We start from the raw sequence: 22072 nt of genomic DNA on the forward strand, positions 1-22072 counted from the left end.
CATCAAACGGTTGTCGGGGCTGGGAATGGAACTTTGCAAGCTGTCGGGTTTTGAGCTCTTGCTTTAACCGCTGAATGCACAGTTTTCCACTAGATGCTTCCCCAGACAACAGCTGAAAGCGTAGCTGGTTGACTCTGACCTGCCTAAAAAAAGGCTGCTTAAAGTTTCCAGCAGGGCACGGCTCTGGAGCCCTCCCCTCAGGTGCTTTCCGCACTCCCTGCTGTTCTTCTTCCTCTCTCTAGCAGTGCTGGTTTCCTTCCAGAACAGCAAGGTATGGCTTTATGTTTCTCTTTCTCTTGAGCTGCTTTACCGGTGCTGCTCTCTCCCTCTGGCTATTCCTTGCGGTTGGGTTGGAGGTCCTGCTGAGCCTGAGTGATGGTGTGTGGCTCTGATGCTCTTTGCTGAGCAGCTCTGCAGCTGGGAGCCCCACAGAACTGCAGCCTGTTGTTATCGCAGTGTATACGTTCTGCTTTCCTATCTCTCTCCTTGCTGACAACCCCTTTCATCATCGGTCCTGCACACAAACGAGGTTAGCTCCAGTTTGGATTGCATTAGTGTAATTCTGCTTCCCATTACTTTTCTTTGTGAGCCTGTTTGATGGGCATGTGTATGTGTAAGGCAGGCACTGAGCAATGGAAATCTCAGAATGCGGGTGTGTTTATTTCAGAAAGGGAAAGGCACAAGCCAAGAGCTGCCTTGGATCTAGAGGTTGTTCAAGATGTGCTCCCCACGTGTTTCATGTAGCTAGAGTGCGCTATGGAAAGATCATTGTTCTCAGCTGACATCTCTGTGCGCTGAAGGTGCTGATTGTGCTCTGTAAATGGTGGTTTGTTTGCACTCTCTGGTAGGAAGGAGATGCTCTGTAGTGTTTCAGAGGCCTGAAACATCAGGGTGTGTGATTTCATCCCTTGCCCATTTGTCCTGAAGAGATTCCCTTATAGATCTGCTTCAGTCTAATGTTTGTGTAAGCAAAGTAATGAGTGGAGGTGATTAATCAGAGGCTTAGAGATATTTAATAGAAGGCATCATAGAAACAATGCATCTGTGGAAGCAGAGGAACAGTGAAGTACTGTTGAGAGAACATGAGTCAGTGCATGGAATTGTGTGGCAGGATCGATCTGTAAAACAAGAAATGATAATATGCAAAAATCTCCATTTGATTTTTATGTTTGGCAGAGTTAGAAATCTTATTATGGTAAACCAAATAAAGATTATAATAGTCCAAACTATGGTTTGAGGAAATGAAGCCTGAGCGTAGAAAAGCATTAACTTCAAGTAGTGATAAGTGCTTGCATGCTTCTCTCTGCCTTCTCAAGGGCTCCTGGGTGGTTTTTTTTCCTGCTGAGCTCATGGTCCAAGTCTTAGCTTGTGTGCATGTATTGGAGGAAGCAGGAGCAGGGCTGTGCTGCAACTCAGGTCTGTGCTGAAGGTGCAAGAAGTCGTCCCAGGAACTGGAAGAGGGCAGGGGATGTCTCATCAGCTCAGCTGGGATGCTGATGTGTATTTCGGAGTGCACTAAATGGAAATTGTAAAGGAAACACTTCTTTGGTATGTGAGAGCACAGGAGTTCTTGTGTCAGATCTGTTCTATGAATGCTTTCTCAGAAATGGACAATGTTAGCAAGTATTCAAGGAGGCAGCAAAGCTGTCCTTCTGGCAGAAGGGGCTGCAGCTAGTTGGATGTGGCAGGAGGTGGCTGTGAGTCCTCTGTCCATCTGGCTCTGCTCTGAGCTGCTGCCTTGAATGAGGCAGCACAGCAGGCCCTTGTACCTCCCCAAACAAGTGGGTGTTGGTAGCACCTTTTTCTGCATGTGTGTTTGTTCTCAGATGAATAAACAGACAGGTTGTCAATACTGATCAGTAAGCAGGGCTGCTAAGGCCAGTGCCACCATGAGCATCTATTGGTTGTATCCACATCCTGGGGATTATTACATTAGGCCACAAGCTTAAGCAGATTCAGCACGTTTTTTTCTGTCCCATTATGCTGGGTGACTGTCACTTGGGTGCAGGTATCCCAGCTGGCCCTGCCAGGGCAACCCGCCAGAGCTCCCATCTGCCATCATGGTGTGACTTGTTTGCACACCCTGGGGGCACAGTGATGTGCTCCAGGAGTTTTCCCAGTCTGTTCTTTAAGGGAAATTTGTGGTTTACTTTTGTAAGAGTCTGCCAGTGCTCAGATAACTTGCCTTTCCCCACAGTGTATGGTATTTTTCCCCATGACTGCCATCAAAAAAGGAAGCCTGAGCTTAGACACCTTCAGAAGGTTCATTGACTACATCTGTGAGAGCACAGTGGTTCAGATCTAAGTGTGGTGATTGTGTGCTGAAAACCTGCCGAGCACGTGTGTACGTAGAATTTCCCATGATCTCCTCCCCCTGCAGTTGATGCCCGCAATGAAAGCAGTTTCCTGCTGTCTCCCACACTGCACCCATCACCTGTAGGCTCTGCACCACACATTTCTTATAAACTTGAAAGGTATTTTTTGCAGTCCCAGGGTTTAGTAATTCTGTCATCTGCTTGTAGGCGTTGGAGCTTCCGTGTCTGTGTAAGGCTGCAGCCTCACAGAGGTTTGTGGAGCACTGCTCCCTTTGTGATCTGATGGCCTGTTGCTTTTTTTTCCCCCCGCTCTTTCATTAGCAGTTGTATTTTGTAAACACCAGTGTTGTACTTAATACGTTTTTAATAGGAGAAGATGTGTGTTAATGTTTTGTGTTATCTGCTGGCTTGTTTAATACCAAGCAGGGAATTTCAGGTGTCCGTTACGTTCTGCAGAGGTTTGCTTTTCAGTGCAATTCCACATTCCTTTGGAATATCCACCTCATCTTCTGTTGGCAAAATCCCTGTACATCCTGAGGTGTGTGTGTGATGTCTTTGGAAAAACAAGGTCCTGAGGGATTGAAACCTGGCATTGTAGTGCCACCGCCTTAGGCATGGTGCTTCCAGCTGCATCAGGTGGAAATCCTCAGCAGGATGGAGCAGCTTTGGCCATTCTTGTGCCTTGTGCCTCTGCTTGTCAGCAGGGCGATGACAGTTTGCTGCTTTTGTTACTCTTGGGCTGAGACAGCAGATATTCTACAAACTTGCTGGTCTTATTGCTAATGAGCAGAGGACTAGGCAAGCTTGTTTTGCTTTATTCAAACTTGTAGACCTCGTCTCCTCCCCCTTTTACTTCCCTCCCTTTTAAGGCACATGGGTGGTTTTGTGGTCTCTGTATCCGGTCTCTGTGTGATACTGCATGTGTGCTGAGGAAGCAGGACAGATAAAACATAGCTCTTATTTCTGGGAATCCTTACCTCACTGCTAGTGGGGAAGTGCTGTGCTCCCAGGCTCTGGAGATAAGATGTTGAGCTTCTTGTCATCCTGAAGCATGGGGCTGGCTCACGAGGAGCTGCCAGCAGTGCTTCACGATTTGGGAGACCCAAATCTTCGGCAGCATGTTGCTCAGTTTCTAAGTTTGTACACCAGCTGACAGCTGTAAAGCCATGTTTTCAGTTATGAAGCTAGCAGTTTTTTGTACTGCTTTCGTAGACTGAAGATAAGTGGCTCTGTCAGAATTACTCAGGGTGTGTGCAGGGGTGAACACAGAACTAGCAAAGAGTCAGGAAACTGTTTTATATGGCTGTAGTATTTTGTGCATGGGCAAACAGACTGAGCTTGAGGTCTCTCTGACTTTGAGATTGTGTCTTTGAGAGACAAGCCATATGATGGGCCTCTGCTGAATGCCTTCTGTTTTTGTCGTTCATGTGTGCATTTATCCGTGCTTGTATCTGAAAGTGGAAAGCGAATGGATGCAGATGGAATGAACAAACTTACTTTGGTTGCCTCAGCCTTAGGTTTCGCTTTCCCTCTGCTTTTAGAGGTGGGTGATGCAGTGCAGTATTACCTGGTTTTGTTGTAAGGATGCATGCAGACTTGGAACCAGCAGCACTTCTTTTTTCCTCTGCGGACTGGAACTGAGCTCTGGAAGAACAGCATGGAGCTTGGAGCACGTGGCCTGGGGGTTACCATGCACAGCTGGAGTTTGGGGCTGCTTCTGTTGACTTCTTGGTTGTAGATGAGCTGTGGGGACAAGTGTACGAAGATAATTCTCCAATTTCTTTGACAAATACGGGTGGAGGTGTTAACATCAGTCTAAAGGAGATTAAGAAGGGCTTTGCGTTGAAATGGATCATTATTCCTGTGGTGTAAAGGCTCTGGGCTGGAAATCTGACTAAGGTGCTGATTTTCCTGGGCTATGCCAACCTTCCTTTCTTTGGGTCCTTTTGTGTATTAACTCTGTGCAAAGCCCATTGCAGCTTTGCGTTGTGCCCTGAGTTGTTAGGTAGTTGGAAGCAGCAGACCTTTTTTCTCCTTTCTTGCAGGTTGTGGCTAAGCAGCCAGCAGGATGCCCCCGGGCATTTACTGCCCTATGGAATTCTGGTCCAAGGGGGAAAACCAAAACATCCAGGTGGACTTTCTGCTGCCAACAGGCATATACTTGAACCTGTCCGTGCCCTGCAATGCCAGCTTGGGCACCATCAAGCAGGTAACAGCCTTGGTCACTCTCATCTGCAGTTTCCTGAAACAAGGATTCTGCTCTTGGGAGCACATGAGGAAATGTGTGAGAGCCTCTGCAACCCACTAACTGCCCATCTAGCTGCTGAGGCTGCCAGCAGCAGGGTGCTGACAGTGCTGCCAGTGGTACTGGGCTTTATTCACTGGGTACTTGTCCAATCCTGAGGTGTGAATTAGTTTTTGAGTGACTACAGGATGAGTGCAGACGTGAACTGGGAACACGGGACTTGGGTTACGTGTTTGATTGCTGCTTCCCTGAGCCAGCCACTCTGGATCCTTCGTTAACAGTGCTCTTGTCTGTGCTGATTCAAGGATGAGAACTGAGTCCAAATAGACGAGTACAGGTGCTGGACTCGGCGTTCAGGTGTCAGCCCTGCCACCTCTTGCCACACAGAAACCGAGCAGTGAAAATTGAGAAGTAACAGAGTTTAATTTGAGGAATAAAATACTGTTGCAAAATCAAGTGTTAAAGAAACAATTCTTTCTTATTTCTCTGGGCAGAAAGCGGGGTTAGGGGACAGTGGAGCAAAGTAGGATGGAAAAGGTTTTCTCTGCAGCAGCAACCTGGCCTAGATGAGTCACAGATCACAAGGGACAGAAGCACAGTGCCAGATTATTCCCAGTTTTCTCATACTGCAGTTTTCAGGCCCAAAATAAATAACTAAATAAATAAAAGGCAAGTGGAGCTGATTGGTTCCAGCTGTTAGGTTGCAGATCTGTGTTTTACATGGGCTGCAGGGCTGCATCTACTACAGCAGGTGCTTAGGAAGAGAGTAAAGGAGTGGAATATCAACAGTCGAGTGGAGGTTTGCTCTGGGAGCAAAGGGGAATGGAGCACTTGATGGAGTTTGGAAGACTTGGGAGAAGTTCTTGGCTGTGTCACAAATTTCACGTTATGGAGGTGAATTACTTAATCTGCTTTTCCCTCCAGTGGGAGTAATGCCTCAATTTCACAAGGTTTGCAGTCAGCAGGCACTTACTGCGAGGTGTTCAGGTGGGAGTTGTTTAAATAGTGAGGTCAAGGGATTTGCTGTGCCTGAAACAAATGGCAAGCATTTGAAAAGAAAAGCAGGTTGGTTAAAGGCACTTGCAAATAAATCTAGGTCGGGGCAGTGGGGCTGTGGGATGGCAGGAGGAGGAAGATGAGGTCCTGGCAGCGCAGCAGTGCTTTCATGCTGCTGTTGGTCTGTCCCAGGTGGTGTGGAAGCACGCTCAGTATGAGCCACTCTACCATATGCTCAGTGATCCTGAGGCCTACGTCTTCACGTGCATCAACCAGACAGCGGAACAGCAAGAGCTGGAGGATGAGCAGCGGCGCCTTTGTGACATCCAGCCCTTCCTGCCCGTGCTGCGGCTCGTGGCTCGAGAAGGTGACAGAGTCAAGAAGCTTATTAACTCCCAAATCAGCCTGCTCATTGGGAAAGGTCAGTTCCCTCATCGCTGGTCTCACCAGGAGCATTGCAGGGCTGCTGGCTGTGGGTGATACACACCTCTGTCCTAGACAACACTTACATACGGAGTAGCAATGGAATCTTGCTGACGTGGTAGATGGAATAAGCAAGATTTCCCTGTAGTGCTTATAGTGAGGGAATCGTGTGTATGGGAACACAAGAAGGGCAGTTTTTCCTTCTGGCAGTGGCACAGTAATTGTGTCATTGCTCCACAGTAGCAGTTGCTTATTTACGCCGTGCAATTGCACAGAGTAAATGAGCAATTACTCGTAGCTTGGCTGACTTGACTTTTTTTCTCTTCTTTTGAACAAATATTAAGTGCGTGTTTAGGAAGATTGTTTCACAGACATTTGATTATCACTGGCTGATTGCTCCAAGGAGCACAGATGCTTATTTCATCTTTCTTTCTTACCCTCCACGCAGGGTTGCACGAGTTCGACTCTGTGCAGGATCCAGAGGTGAATGATTTCCGTACCAAAATGTGCCAGTTCTGTGAGGAGAGAGCAGCGAAGCGGCAGCAGCTCAGCTGGGCAGCGTGGATGGAGTACAACTTCCCCTTGCAGCTCGAGCCCATGACCAAAGGCCTCGGAGCTGGACTCTTGCACACACCCATCAAGAACATTTTTGTCAACGTCAAGTTTCAGTCTGGCGGGGTAAAGCACAATTTTTTCTGTGGCTCTGTTCAATTTGTTTGTGTTCTCCCTCGGGTACTGGTTAGCTGGTGAGTGAAGCTGCTGCATGCACACATAGTGGAAAGCTTTTTGCTTATGGGTCAGGGGGAAGCACAGAAGCCAGCTCAGCATACACTGCTTGCAGGCACTGGTCTGTGATGCCCCTGGGGCCCTGTTCTTGCCTGCTGCCCTTGGCTCACGTGAGTTGTACATGTTGTGCCTGGGCATGAAGCAGGAGCCACCTCCAGGAGAGCATAGCTTGAGCATGATGACCCCAGCCACTATCTGTTTTGCTGGTGGAATAGCATTTTATTTTGTCTTTTAATAACTATCAGCCACGTGTACTGTGTTTTTACCACTACATGTAATAGCATTTATACTACAGTTATTAATTTCCAGCCCTGTGCTTGCACTGCTGAAAGATATTCCTGCCCAGTTTGGCAAATATCCCTACTTATTTGCTTGGAGAGTGGGAGGGGAATAATTTGGCCTCCGTATCCTTCCCTTTATTGTTGGTAACAGGAATGTTGTTACCTCCCAGCTGAGCTATTGCTGCTTCTTGTGCTGATTTCAACTCTTTGCTGGTATTTGACAGTCCATGCTGTGTTGTTGGGATTGTAGGAGAGCTTCACTTTCCAGATCTCCCCAAATGAGTTCCCCATCACATTAATGAGCTATGCTGTTAAGAAGCAGGCTACTGTCTTCCGCCACGAGACAATGGAGAACCCAGAGGACTACACTCTGCAGGTGAATGGGAAGTACGAATATCTGTATGGGAACTACCCCCTGTACCAGTTCCAGGTGAGCCTTTTGTCTTGCTTTGATAAAAGAGTCTGTTCCTGATCCCTTTTGTACCCTTCTTGGTGGGAGGGTGGGTTGAGGCATGTCCTCCATCAAGGACACATTGCTGTTTACAAGAATGCAGCATGTTGATGGCAAGACCTGGGTGCTGCTTAGGGCAAGGGGTACTTCTAGCAACCTGACAGGTCCTTATGGTATTGGAAGGTAGTGATCTAAGCCTGTCACTAGGTGCCAAGAGTAGCATAAATGCCTGTGTAGCTTATAGTTCTTGTTTGCTTGGTGGACTAGAGGTTTGCCTTTTGAAAGTTGAACAATTCCCTACCCTGTGTTCCTCTGGCAGGGCAAAGTGTGGCTGTGAGTGCTGAATCCTCAGCAGTTTTCCCTAATGCAATCTTTTGAGTCAGTTGATGAAATGTCAGGTGTAAGGCACGCCACATTCTTGGCTATGGTAATGTGAGACCAGGAAGATGCTGGTTTAAAAAAAACAAGAGGAAGCACATGAAAACAGAATTTGGATCGTTGCTGAGTCCTTTCCATAATTCTTGTCACCTGTTTCTGCTTCAGCTGTTCTGATTTGCTCGACTTCTCGTGCCTGCCTGACTTTGTTTCATCCACACTGACTCTCTTCTCTTTGCAGTACATCCGCAGCTGCCTGCACCGAGGCCTAACACCCCACCTGACTATGGTACACTCATCCACTATTATTGCTATGAGAGATGAGCAGATCAACAGTATTGCCAACCCCCCGAAGATGGCAGTGAAGCCTCCCCCACTCCCTAAGAAAAAGGTAAAATGGCACAGTGAGTGAGCCAGGTCCCTCTTAACTGGTACACTGATGGAGATGCTAGTATTGGTCTTGGAGTGGCAGCTGGTTTTCTCTGCTGCTCTTGGGTAGGTTGTTCTCCAGGGTCTCAGGGCTGGGGGTTCCCTCCATACCTGCCCTAGTTGTCACTGAACACTGCTCACCTGCAGTGCAGTGCTTTTTTTGTGGTGGGATCAAAAGCATGTGATGGCTGATGAGGACTGGTGCTGGCTTGAGAAGCCTTTGCATCTATTTCTAACCAGAATGCTTTCCTCCTAGCCAAACTACGGTTCTCTCTGGTCCTTGGAACAGTCTTTCTACATTGAGCTAGTGCAAGGCAGCAAGGTCAACGCAGATGAGAGAATGAAGGTAGGTACTGCAGTTTTGGGTTTTTGAGTCTTGGCTTTTCTGCTTTCCCAGTTGCTCGGTCTTGTTCGTGTGTGGTGAGGAAAGCAGAGGCCAACAGCTTGATCTCACAGGAGCCTCCGTTATGCTCCATTCAGCCCTTGGCCAGTGTCTAAGATGCAGTGCAACAGGAAGGAGAAGGGAACTTGCTGGGCAGCAGCTCAGCAGCAGACAGACGGATCAAGTCCCTGTGGACTCATGGTGTTCTCTTATTTCTTCTCCCCTCAGCTGGTGGTGCAAGCAGGTCTCTTTCATGGCAACGAGATGCTGTGCAAAACAGTGTCAAGCTCTGAAGTGAATGTGTGCTCAGAGCCAGTGTGGAAGCAGAGGCTGGATTTTGATATTAACATCTGTGATCTTCCTCGCATGGCACGGCTCTGCTTTGCCCTCTATGCTGTCATTGAAAAGGCAAAGAAAGCACGCTCCACCAAGAAGAAGTCCAAGAAAGCTGTAAGTAAAGCCAATGTGAGGCTGAGCCAGGCTTGCCAGAGCTGCAGGGCGCAGGACACCATTCTGAGCCAAATGCCCATTGCTTTCAGATGACTTTGTGAATAAAAGAGCTTACAGAATGATCAGCACTAAGTTCCTCAGCAGGAACAGGAAGCTGAGGAGTGGCTGCCCATAGGGAAGGATGTTTTAACTGTAATTTCTTCTTCAGAAAGGCTATTAAGAAACACACTCAATATCAGAATGCATGCAAAGAGGAATCATTTGTGTTAGTTTTGCTGCTTTGCTGTTCCACAACTTCCTTGTTTTGCAGTCGAGGTTAAAGCCTTATTGTGTGTTACATCCTCTTTTATTAGAAAGGTCTTTTATGCAAGTCCACCGTGGAGCAAATTAACAGCTACAAATGGGGAAGAACGTGAGTAATGTAAGCTCTGGTTGCAGCAAAGCATGTCAGTTCTCCCAGCTCCTCTTCATGGCAGGTTAGCTGAGCTTTGTCGTGTTGACATCAGAAGGGCTCTCAGGGTTACAGTGCAGTACTGTCTGGGGAGCAACAGGTGACCTATGAATCCTACTTGCATGGACCAGTTTCCAGGCTGGAGGTTTCAGACTGGAAGCATCTTGAGGCTGAGACCAGGAGTGACCTTTTCACCATGATATTGGTTTTGTTTGTTTGCTTTTTTACAAAAAAAAAAAAAAAAAGAAGACTAGCAGAACTGCAGTTCCTGCTGCAGGCTTGTCTTGAGCCTCAGTCATCCACAGGCTGCATTTTTGTGGTCACATAGGAGCAATTCTCAGTTTCAAGGCAGTCAGGAGGAAATTCTGCTGCTCTGATTGATAAAACAAAACCAACTCAGTTAGCTGGGTTGTTAAGAGGAGTTGTTCATGCCAGTGTCACAGGGAAAAGTGGTGCATTCTGATGAGCTTTTACTGTAAAATCACAGTATTTGCTGGAGCTGATCACACATTTGGGCTGCAGCTCTGAGTGAGGTGCCCAAAAATCATTTAGAACCATTGGTAACTGGAGGTTCTGGTCAAAGCATGCCCTGATTTTTATTAGATCAATTACCTTTTTGTTTGCTTTGCTTTTAGTCCTCAGAGGTTGAATACATGCATGTGGTTTGTCTGTGTGGACTGGACAGTGCAGATAGGTGGGACTAAATCATTTATTATCACAAAAACAGGCCAGCCTGCAGACTGGCTGGGATGAGTCAGAGCTTTAATGTCACTGGTTGGCTTTCAGTGTGTCTGTAAGTCATGCAGGAGATATTTCTGTCCTTATGATGCTGAATCGTTTCTTTGCTGGACTTTACTCACCAAAAATCTCACCTTTTTTGGCAGACACAGGGCTGTGGTTTGATGTCACATAGTCTGTTAGACAAGGTTATTGCTGGTGGTGTTGTGTTCAGCTTTTCCCTGCAGTCTGAAAGCTGATGTCTCAAATAGGATTTTGTAGAAGATGATTGGTGTAATCAAATCAACACCAGAGTTTGTGAAAGGCCGCTTGGAAGTGATTCATTTTGCCTCATTAGGGAGAAATGCTGACACAACAATCTCTACCAAGTTTGGTGTACCTTCTGGTGAAGCCTGATGAATTCTCTAGAATATCTCGGCCAAACAAGAGATCTCCACGTGGATCCCCTCGAGTGTTTTACATCGTGTGTGTGTTTATGTGCCTCACTATGATTTGGTCTTGCAACCTCTTTGCATGTCACTTTCTGTGTTGGTGTGCACTCAAGCCTTGTGCTCTGAGCAGCTGAGGGAGATGCTGGTTTTGCTAAGCCAAGGTACTCTAGAATGGAAAGTTACCTGCCTGCTGTATTCTGTATAGCAATCTGCAGGCTTGAAAGAAATTAAGGACATAATATAACTTTTTTGACCTGGCTGTTGTGGGGGATTTGCTTTGCATAGGCCTATCTCATGTTCTGCTTTTCCTTCCCACAATTCTGCAAATACAGCACTCTCATAAGCCTTTTTTCCTTGCTTTCCAGGACTGCCCTATTGCCTGGGTAAATGTCATGCTCTTTGATTACAAGGACCAGCTGAAAACAGGGGAGTGCTGTTTGCCTATGTGGTCCTCCTTCCCAGGTATGTCAGCTAATGCTGCTGTGTTTTGCTGCTGTGTTTCTGTCTCTAGCTTTGCCCCGCATTCTCCATTGCTGTCCAGTAGGTTGCAGGAGGGGCACTGAATGATGCTGATTTAATGACCTGCTCAGAGCCAGGCAGTGAGCACTGCTTTCTGGACCAAAGCTTCAGAAGATTAGGGTTTATGGATTTACGTACTTTGCTTTTCAGATGAGAAAGGTGAACTTCTGAACCCCATGGGCACAGTACAGTGCAACCCCAACACAGAAAGTGCAGCAGCCTTAGTCATCTGCTTCCCCAGCGTTGCATCACATCCTGTGTATTATCCATCATTTGAGCAGGTAGGGAACATGGATGTTTTTATGAGAGGCAAACATTAACTTTTTAGTGCAGGAGCACACTTTTGGGCAACTGTCAACGAAGGTCAGATACAAACAAACTTGACTAATGGATAGAAAATAGGAAAAAAAATGGCCTTTTCTGTTAACTAGTAATGGATCTTTGAATTAATAGTTTTGCAGGCTCTGAATTCCTAAGGTAAGATGGGCATTTGTTTGCAAATGGGTTTAACTGAGCTGCCTTTAAACTGCAGGCAGCACTGGGCTCTGTAGAAAGGAAGAGGAATAAAGGCAAAATGAGTGAAAGCAGAGAGCTCCCTGCCTTTCAGCACAGAATGATAACATGCTGTGTGGTATGAGAATTTTCCATCTGTCACTACAGCTGGCCAAACTTTTAAAGTGGAGGAAGAAATCTGCCCGTTGCAGGAAAGGAAGGAGGTCTGCTCTGCCAGGGACATGTACACATGCTCATTTGTGATGCACGTTCTGGCTTAGCATCTTTAACAGATTGTGCTGGTGTGCAAGGTTCCTTGGGCAGTGCTGGATGCTTGGGAAGCACGTGCCAGTTGTAAGAACCTGCAGTGGCTCACGTTAACCTGGAGTTCAGTGAGCCAGCACTCCGTGTGTGGACCACGTGGGTGTGCAGATGGGCTTTTCTTGGGAGGAAGGGCTCATCCCTTGATTCTCATCACTGCTGGGGAAGGGGCACCAGGTGTAGTTGGGTTACACCTCTGAGCAGAGGGTCCCACTGGGTGTGCTACCTACATCGGGGCTGTGAGAGGGGCGATTCCCTTCTTCAGAGGTGTTGAGTCTCTAATGCAGTATTAATGCCTGAAGTGACAGCAGGCTGGAAGTACAGAGGAAATGAGGAGCCTTTCTCAGACTCTGTATTTGTGTTCCAGCTGCTGGAGTTGGGGAGGAATGGAGAACAACCCCGCACTGCACCAGAAGATCCAGAGGAGGTAAGTCTCTGGCCTCAGCTTTTCTGCTGTGTACAGACTACGTGCAAGCCTGGCTCCTTAGATGAAGTCATATCTCCATCTTACCCCCAGCCAGCATTTTTCACTAAACCCCACTCTTAACTGAATCTCTCTGGGCTGAGCAAGACCTTTGGGTTGAGGCTGAGCCCTCTGTATGCTCTTTGCTGTGATTCCCATGAGCAGAAGCTGCAGCTGAAGGAGATACTGGAGCGGAGGAGCCACACTGAGCTCTATGAGCATGAGAAAGATCTGGTGTGGAAGATGAGATATGATATCCGTGACCAATATCCACAGGCTTTGGCAAAGCTCCTTACCATCACCAAATGGAACAAGCATGAAGATGTTGCCCAGGTGAGGATGCTGGAGTTGGCAGCAGGGCACATCTTTGATGAATTTTTCTGCGTGTATATCCCCATGTTACATTTGAAAGGTCAGCTTTACCAGAGATGTTTGGCAGTGCCCCTGTGCAGGTAGGTTTGGCATCGCTGGGGCTCAGCAACATTTTTCATTCTGTCCCAGTTGCTGTGAATGCCTTTGTATGCTGAGTGGCTCTGTGTGCTGCCTCAGCCCCTCTACCGACCAAAAGGATAGTGCTTATTTTCTCTAGAAAGGAGGAAACTGGAGGCAAGGAAAAATCAGTTCATTTCACAGCCAAAAATGGGATCTGGATTAGATAGTGAGAGACCAGCTGCAACCTACTGCATGTGGTCAGCAAATCTTTTGCACTCAGAACTTATCAGTAGGGGCAGTGTCCATCCCTCTTCACTGCCACAGCTTTAACAGGAACCTCTTTCTAATCCACATTGTTATACTACAGAATAGTGCTTTTTTCAGAGGCTGATATTGGACATGGTGTCTGCAAACTGGCTCTGAGGCACAGGTTTCCCACCACCTGAAGGATCCGCTCTTCTATCAGTAGAATTTTTAATCAGTCTTTATTTTTTTTTTCCTTCATTACAGATGATTTCCTTGCTTCAGACCTGGCCAGAGCTGCCTGTTCTGAATGCCTTGGAGCTGTTGGATTTTAGCTTCCCTGACCGTTATGTTGGCTCCTTTGCTATCAACTCATTAAAGAAGCTGACGTAAGTGTTCACCACGAGGGATGTGCAGAGCCCCTTCCTGTGTGTGCTCGGGGCTGCGGAGGAGGACCGTGAATGAGGCTGACAGTCTTTTCTATACTGTTCTCGTAAGCACATTCATTGCAGTACAGATGAGGTTATCTTTTATTTTTCCTTTCTGTCCACAGAGATCATGAATTGTTCCAATATCTGCTGCAGCTTGTCCAGGTGCTCAAGTATGAATCCTACTTAGACTGTGAATTAACCAAGTTCCTGCTGGACAGGGCGCTATCCAACCGTAAGATCGGCCACTTCTTGTTCTGGCACCTCAGGTAAGAGCAGATGTTTTAGGCTTTTGCTTAATAATCAAGTGAGACCAGGGTTTGCTGGATTCCTCCTTGTGCTGTGAAATGAGGTAGCAAGCATGTTGGCACATGTGGATGCCAGGGAATTTATTAAGGGCAACAGGCTGGCATCTTTCACCAGAGCATTAAGGGGATTTTGCGGATGTGATTACCAAACCAGGAGCTGCTGGTTTTCGTTTGAAAGACCAAATAAGGTTTATTCTAGGAGGACACAGAACTTTTTTGGTTGATTGGTTTTGGATCGTTTGTTTGTTTGTGCTCTTCCCCATGTGGTGGTGGGGGGGGGGAGTTATTTTGTTCAGATTAGGTTCTGTTTTTAGAACTTTGATCCAGAGTAGAAATTGACTTTGGACATCCCTGGCCACCTGCCAGCTCCGAGCCATAGGCTCTGAACAGTCCTTACTCCTTAAATCATCTTCTCAATTAAGTGGTTAGCATTTTAATCAGTAACAAAGATGTCTCACAGCTTCAAGCAGTGTTTGAAGTTACTACAGAACCTTCTGGGGTGGGTGTTCTGTTTGTTTTTTCTCTCTACTGCACAGAATCTGAGCAGCAGCTAACATCTCCTGCAGACCACCCCCCCCCCACATAACACTTTGTGCTGCCATGAATGGGAGTTAGTCACTTGCTATGGCAGTCAGGTTTGCTTTAACCTCCCTCCTTCCCCTAGGTCAGAAATGCATGTCCCTGCAGTTGCCTTGAGGTTTGGCTTGATCCTGGAAGCGTACTGCAGAGGCAGCACCAACCACATGAAGGTTTTGATGAAACAGGTAAGAATTGCTTTTAGCTATAAGGTTGTCATCCCTGTTGCTTGGAGCTGGTTCTCAGCTCTTAGATTTTTCCAGTTTAATGTTATCAGTAATACAGAAAGAGCCCTGCAGCTGCTATATTGTTTTTGGCATGACCTATTAAGAGCCTGGAGTTCCCCATCACGTGTGACTTTGCTCATCTCTTACTCACCCCCCACATGTTCCAAACTACAGGATGTGTCTAGGATGGCTTGAAATGTTCAGACTGCTGCTATTAGATGAGTTGAATGAATTGCTGTTTAGTAGGATATCATTAACATTCTCTGCCTGATTTAGAGCAGCACGTTCTTTCCTTCAGTTGCCACGTGGAGGTAATCTCATTCATTACTGACTCTAAGCCTTTATTTGTCAGAGTCACAGTAGCTCCTTCAGACATGGGGGGCAACTCCTGCACACATGAATTCAGGGCTAAGATGTGCTCACAAAGAGTGCTGTGTCTGTTCTCAGGATGGAGTGGTGCTTTTGGATAACCAGAATTCCCCAGCAGTGCTATAGGGCAGGGGCTATAGAACCTTATATTCCAGCCAGTGCACCTCACTTCTTCCTCTGGTGCTTGATAGTGTTCATTACTCCTGGTATTTAGGACTGTAGTTGTTACCTTGCAATGCATTTGTGCCCAGCAGAATACCCATAATTGATTATGAACTTCTCTAAAGCAGAAAGTTTAAATTTGTTCTGCTAAAATTCATGGAATTGCTGCAAGTTGAGGAGTAAATAAGAGACACAAGCAACTTCTGCCTTTCACAGTGGATTTTTCTAATTCTTGCACTTTCTTCAGGCATTTACCCTACTCTATTCATCCATTTCTTTGCAGGGAGAAGCACTCAGCAAGATGAAAGCTCTGAATGAGCTTGTTAAATTGAGTTCTCCGAAGGCCACCAAACCTCAAGCCAAGGAGATGATGCATGTGTGCATGAAGCAGGAAACTTACCTCGAAGCACTTTCCCACCTCCAGTCCCCCCTGAACCCCAGCATTATCCTCACTGAAGTTTGGTAAGCAATACAGCTACATCTCTTCCTCCTTCTGCACGGCAGGTTTTGCTCAGCAGTAGAGCCAGGTTTTTCTGGTTACTCTGAGGCCCTCTTCTCTCATGGAAGCTGGTTTTCAGTTCTTAGATCTTCCAATTTAATGTTTTCTCTGTCTGTTAGTAATTCTGGATGCTGCTGAAATTGCAGCTTAGATGCAAAACATTCTAAGAGGTATTAACACTGATAGTAGTACTTTTGTTTCCCCTAGTGTGGATCAGTGCACCTTCATGGATTCCAAAATGAAACCCTTATGGATTGTTTTTAATAATGAAGAGACAGGTGGAGGTGGAGTGGGTATCATTTTTAAAAATGGAGATGGTAAGTAAGTCTTTAAAGGATGTGCTTTCTCAGCACAAAAGTCACAAGTATTTATAGTGGTGAATGGGCCTAAGACCATTAAGATGTAGTGTCAACAAAGACTTCCATTTGTTGGAGCTTTCTGACAGAAAGCTGGAGATGTAAATTCTGCTCTGTATTTCACTTGCTGCTACTTTCAGTAAAATATTTTAGCACAGTAATTGAGCACATACCCAGTTATTGGTAACTGGGTATTCCCATACAGTAAAGGGGAACCCGCTGTGTGGGCTGGAAGTGCTGCAGCAGTCTAACCCTTGTGGGGTTAGTGCTCATCCTGCTCCTGTTGTAACCAGGGAGAGAATTTCTAGGTAAATGCTACACTGTCTGCTGTGGTAAGAGCTGTGGCAAAGTGAAGCAGCATTTATCTCCATTAGATAGATCAACTCAATTCAGAATTAACAGTAGCTTTACATTGGTACTGTGCTTGTCAACTGTGAAGATATTCTTTGCTAGCAAGACAGAGGTGACAAAGGCTTTCTAGCATCCTGGGCCGAACAAGTTTAGCCTGGAAGAGAGCAGGAGGGGAAAACAGGGCAGGTTTTTACTTAATGAGCCTTGTTTTCTTTGTAATACTGCATAGATCTTCGCCAGGACATGCTGACTCTGCAGATGATCCAGCTGATGGACATCCTGTGGAAGCAGGAGGGCCTGGACCTGAGGTGAGTACTGTGCGTGCAGATGTCTGGCTGCAATGATAGATCATGTGGGTACAGCTGTTTTGCTTGCAGGCTGCTTTTGTCTCTGCCTGGTTTGTCCAGAATTTGGAGATAGTCAGGTTTGAAGGCACAAAGGGGTAGAAATGCAGTGGGGGGGGGCAAGGAAGAGTTGGGACATTGGAAACTCCCAACTAAATGCACTGTGAGAAAGAAGGGATGCAGGCAGTTTTCTTTTTAGATTGAACTCTGCTACTGCTCCCACACAGCATGGTTTAAGGAAGGATGAAGCATGGAGGACAAAACTAGAATACAGTCTGGCAGCAGAGGCTGTGGAAGTTCACTGGCAGCAAGCAGAAGTTGATGTGTGCTGTTACTGAACTCAAAGATCATGGCTGGTGCCAGAGCCATGGCTGCACAACTGTTAAGTTAGAATGGGCTTAAATCAGGTTCTCAATATGGCAGACAAGGGAAAGCTTGAAAATCAAGACATCCCAATTGCAGGCAAGATTTCAGCAGAAGGGTTTCTTTCGTCTCTGCAGGATGACTCCTTATGGCTGCCTCTCCACAGGAGACAAGACTGGACTGATAGAAGTGGTCATGCACTCTGATACCATCGCTAACATCCAGCTGAACAAGAGCAACATGGCTGCCACTGCGGCCTTCAACAAGGATGCACTGCTGAACTGGCTGAAATCCAAGAACCCAGGGTATGTGGACTTGGCTTTTACTCACTGCTGCTTTACTTCTTCCTTCCAGTGGGAGACAAGTTTCTTCTGCTTTGCTCAATGTTTTCCTTCAGTTATGTTTCAAGCTGTCCCGAGAGATCTCTGCAGCCTAGCAGAGTAAGAAGGGATCTGAGTGAATACTGAGCTATTTTAGGTGAGGTTGGGGGCAGAATTACTACCTCGACCTCTCCAATTGTGAATAGCTTTTACTCCAGCTGGCTCCTGTAAAGCACGGATGGTCGTACTGACAGGAAAACACTACAGAAAGTAATTCAGGCATGTAACGTGTTCAAAGTAAAATTCCTTTTTCATCTCTTTCTCTTTAGTGATGCATTAGAACAAGCTATAGAGGAGTTCACTCTTTCCTGTGCGGGGTACTGCGTGGCAACGTATGTGTTGGGGATAGGTGACCGGCACAGCGACAACATCATGATCCGGGAAACTGGGCAGGTATGGGGCTTGACTACTGCTGCTGAAGGAGTGGAAGAGGTGCATGAATGCTACTTAGCAATGGTTGGCAACATCCCAGTGCAATTCTGCTGCTAAGGTACCTTCCAGCCGAGGCAGACTGGACAAATACTCTCAATAGCTTCTGTCACTGAGAGGGTAAATACGGCTTCAGAATTTGAATATTCTTCTCTATCTAAGTATCACTGCCACCAGCTGTCAAAGTAATCTCTTATCTGCAGAATTGCAGATAGCTTGTAGCTGCTAGGTAAGAGCCTCAGTTCTCTTGCCCGAGATTTTTATAGCCTTTCTAGGAAAAAGCCTATTATTATCTCTTTATTTATCTATTTAGTGATTGAATGTGATCAGTATGGTTTTAATTTAATTTCACGCTGCTAGTGCAAGGACCGCAGAGCCACTGTGTCATTCACTAACAAGACAGCAACCTCCCTCCCTGGGCTATGATTAGCAACAGCCCTTATCAAGGATTGCCTCTTCTGACAACATGAAAAACAGTGCTGGAGAAGAAGCCTGTGCAGCTTTGTTCAGAGCAGGGCTGCTCAATTATTTGTCCACCTGGGGGAGCTGATGCTCTGCTGCATGCAGACCTGGGGTCTGCTGTACCAAGTCCTGATGAGGCAAGTACCTCTTTAATTACACTAAAGAATATTTTGGCAAGTAAACATGGCACTCTTTTGGGAAAAGAGGCAAGAGGACAGGTCAGTTTCTTCCCTCCCAAAATACTATGATCAGCATCTTTAGTACTGCTCCTCACAATTACTGTATTCAATTCTGAAAACAATTTTTCTTCCTTCTTTTCAGCTGTTCCATATTGATTTTGGTCACTTTTTGGGGAACTTCAAGACCAAATTTGGTATTAATAGAGAACGAGTTCCTTTCATCTTAACCTATGACTTTGTGCACGTCATCCAGCAAGGAAAAACTAACAACAGTGAGAAGTTTGAAAGGTAAGTGTTAACAGTTCAATTTGACGTAAGCTTTTTAAGGTCTGAATTTTCTTCTACTATTTCCACAAGTAGAGCAATCTGTGAAACAGCATAACAGCAATTCTGGAATACAGAAGTTGGTATAAAATGAACATAAAATGCTCATTACTCATTTTGGAAGCATTTGGGCTGTTATACCCTTTCTTGCTTGTGGTAACAAACCTCTCTGTAGTCTTGCATGGTTCTGTATACTGTTGCCTTCTGATGCCAAGTAATTGGGATTGGTGATGTGAGGAATCCAGCCACTTACCTTGGAGTTGTCAGATCTTGTTGGCATTCTGCTGCATAACAGAGACTGCAGCATTTGTGTCTGTGCCAGCTCTAGTGGTTTCTTGCCCATGCTCTTGGAAGTACAGTTGGATTCAAATTTGTGGCTGTAGAGATCCCTAGACTAGATAATCCAATACAGTCATGTATTCCATTAGCTCTTGCTAAATGGAATAGCTGAATAACTTACAAACTTACAAAGTCTGTTTAATAAATACACAGCAAAGCAAATAAATGATTGTGTTTTAGAGCAAGTGAAAAGAAAGTCACTGATGCAGACAGTAGGCCTCACTATTTTATAAAGCAAGGTATGAGTTGGTCTTGGAGCCTTCAGTTATTTGCCTCATCCTCCTTTCTGAACAGATTCAGGGGTTACTGTGAAAAAGCCTACATGATTCTGAGGCGCCACGGTCCTCTCTTCCTGCACTTATTTGCACTGATGAAAGCTGCTGGCCTGCCAGAGCTCAGCTGCTCTAAAGACATTCAGTACCTGAAGGTAAGAAAAGCAGAGCCCTGGTGTGACTGAAACTTAATACCTGGGTGTGTAGTTCAGGGAGAAGGTTCTCTGAAGCACCTGAACAGCAAAACATGAGTAAATGTCCATGGCTTCTGTGCAGGATGTCAGAAATAGCAGGTACTGGTTCTCAGGAAAGAAGTCCATCAGATTCTTCATTGCAGAGGTAGTAAGGCATGTTGTAGAACCAGCTTGCAGGGAAGAATGGAGCTTTTTTGTTGAGCATCAATTCCTTTTCCCAGTTTGCCTCCTAAATTTAACAACCTAGCTCTGTCCATCTGAAAGAGAGCTTTGAACAAGAGCACCAAGAAACTTAATGCTTCCTTACACCTCAATTACGAGTAGGACGCATCTATTGCAATGAAAAATCTCATGCAACTTTACTGTTTAAACACTTAGTGGCTATTTGTCTCCTATGTAGTGCTCTTTTCAATAGCATACCTTCTTAGCAAGAAACTACTCTAGGAGTTTAGCTGTTAACTGTTCAGTCGACCTTTCAATGAGGTTACACTGATTTCTGCCTCTTACCTTTAGGATTCCCTTGCTCTTGGTAAAACAGATGAAGAGGCACTGAAACACTTCAGACTCAAGTTCAACGAAGCCCTGCGAGAGAGCTGGAAAACCAAAGTGAACTGGCTGGCACACAACGTATCCAAAGATAACAGACAGTAGAGCGATGCAGTCAGCCTGCACACTTGCTCCAAGAGAATGTAAAACCACTTGCACTGAATCCAACAACTGTAGACTGGTTTTAGAAGACTGATGAATGTTGCCACGTTCAAGATCCCTCACCTGCAGTCCCAGAGGTCGCACCTTTCTGCGTAACTGAAAGCTGTTGGACTGACATCAGCCATCTTATCATGCTTGCACTAGATCTTTGGGTGTCAAGGGAGAGGCACAAGGCAGTAAGATTACTGCATACAGTGGAAGGTAGGTAGATGTGCCATATCTTTAACCATTTGTTAAGTTCCAAATTCATCCTCTACTGGAAGAGGTCAGAAAGTTTCAACGTCCATTGAAGTCAGTAAGTGTGCTAACGTCTATTTTTATTTTTTTTGACAATTCAGCTAAACACTGAACAGCTCCTCTGCTGTAGCTCTTACAGCACAGCTGTTGTAGGCCCCTACCATTACAGCTCAGGCTTTAACTCACTACGTGATCGGTCCTACCCTGTTTCAGTGTATATCAAGGTAGGTCAACCTAAATCTCCTCTGAAACCAACTTGTACAAACTTTTTATTCAGCACTGCAACAAGATTGAAAGAGAAAAAAAACCTTCTGTTACATTACTGTCTCTCTGCTGCAGAGGCCTGAGATTTCTGAGATGGAATGGAGTCCAGCTATTGCTGGCTAAAATCTCATGCCATGAGAGGCCCTTGGGTTGGCCTAACTTGAGTTAGGTACGTTTGTGTGCTTTCTTAAAGCAGACCTCAGGTCGAACTCAGCCAGCTTCTGGTTTTCTGCATTTGTTCTGTTTTTGCATTTTGCAAACCTGGTGTGTGCCATTAGTTGCTGAACAGATCCTGCTGGGGTATGGTACAGCTAGTTTGCCACCTGGTTTCCCTCTAATGCATGCATGGAGGGCACTGGCCTGTACTTACATCCTCACCAGAACACAACACTGTAACCCAGTGTCAGAGTGGGACAGATGATAACTTAAGCACAGAATGGTATTTGGCCAGTCTACCTTCCTCTGTAATGGCAGAATAGTGCCAGATGAGTGGGTTTAATACTGAACTGAGATGCAATTTATCTAAGTTTGTTCTCTGCTCTCTTTGCTCACATGTCCTGTTTTCAACTACAGCACACAGCTCTGTTCGTTATTACAGCTGGGGTGCTAAGGCTGTTCCTGAGTGAGGAGTTCAAACCACAAGGTGCAGCCATCCGTGCTGGTACCTACACTGGACAAACTGCTCCAGCCTCCTCCTGTTGTCACTGCTATCTTTGTCTTTTCACCACACAGACTCTGTCCCCGCTCCCCCAAGGTGCCATTAATCACATATTTCTACTCCTGTGTCATATTTTTGTCTCCAGCTAATGTCCTCACGTGGTGGGCAGTCCTGAGCACTGGTTTTGCACAGGGACAGATGAACAGGAGCCACTGCTATCCCTCAGTGCCTCACATGAGCAAATGGAGGTGCATTAAGCAGACTGCAGCCTATGGGTGATGCTGGAAGATTAAAGTAGTCTGGTTAGTGTCTGCTTCCTTTAGCAGCTCCCTGGGTGCTTCCTTTCCATCCCCTGTATTCCTCAAAAGGTGCTATCATTTCTTTGAAGGAATGACAATTCGTGGTTTCCTTGAACTGCTA

At 46.0% G+C, this 22072-nt stretch overlaps 1 protein-coding gene across 1 annotated transcript; it reads left to right on the plus strand.

Moving 5' to 3' along the window:
* Positions 1 to 2307: 2307 nt before the first annotated feature.
* PIK3CD (phosphatidylinositol-4,5-bisphosphate 3-kinase catalytic subunit delta) lies at positions 2308 to 20756 on the plus strand. Its single transcript, XM_065738026.1, has 23 exons — positions 2308 to 2436; positions 4361 to 4524; positions 5749 to 5977; positions 6428 to 6657; positions 7297 to 7476; positions 8114 to 8263; positions 8558 to 8647; positions 8912 to 9133; positions 11119 to 11215; positions 11423 to 11553; positions 12453 to 12512; positions 12714 to 12881; positions 13491 to 13612; positions 13777 to 13920; positions 14624 to 14723; positions 15577 to 15755; positions 16000 to 16109; positions 16729 to 16807; positions 17344 to 17511; positions 17856 to 17979; positions 18799 to 18944; positions 19614 to 19746; positions 20299 to 20756. The coding sequence occupies exons 2-23, from the start codon at positions 4384 to 4386 to the stop codon at positions 20434 to 20436; spliced, it is 3141 nt and encodes a 1046-aa protein (XP_065594098.1). The 5' UTR covers positions 2308 to 2436; positions 4361 to 4383; the 3' UTR covers positions 20437 to 20756.
* Positions 20757 to 22072: the final 1316 nt, after the last annotated feature.

This window comes from Cyrtonyx montezumae, unplaced genomic scaffold (assembly GCF_038088225.1).
Source record: "Cyrtonyx montezumae isolate F1298 unplaced genomic scaffold, pur_monq_1.0 scaffold_21, whole genome shotgun sequence".
Taxonomy (NCBI): domain Eukaryota; kingdom Metazoa; phylum Chordata; class Aves; order Galliformes; family Odontophoridae; genus Cyrtonyx; species Cyrtonyx montezumae.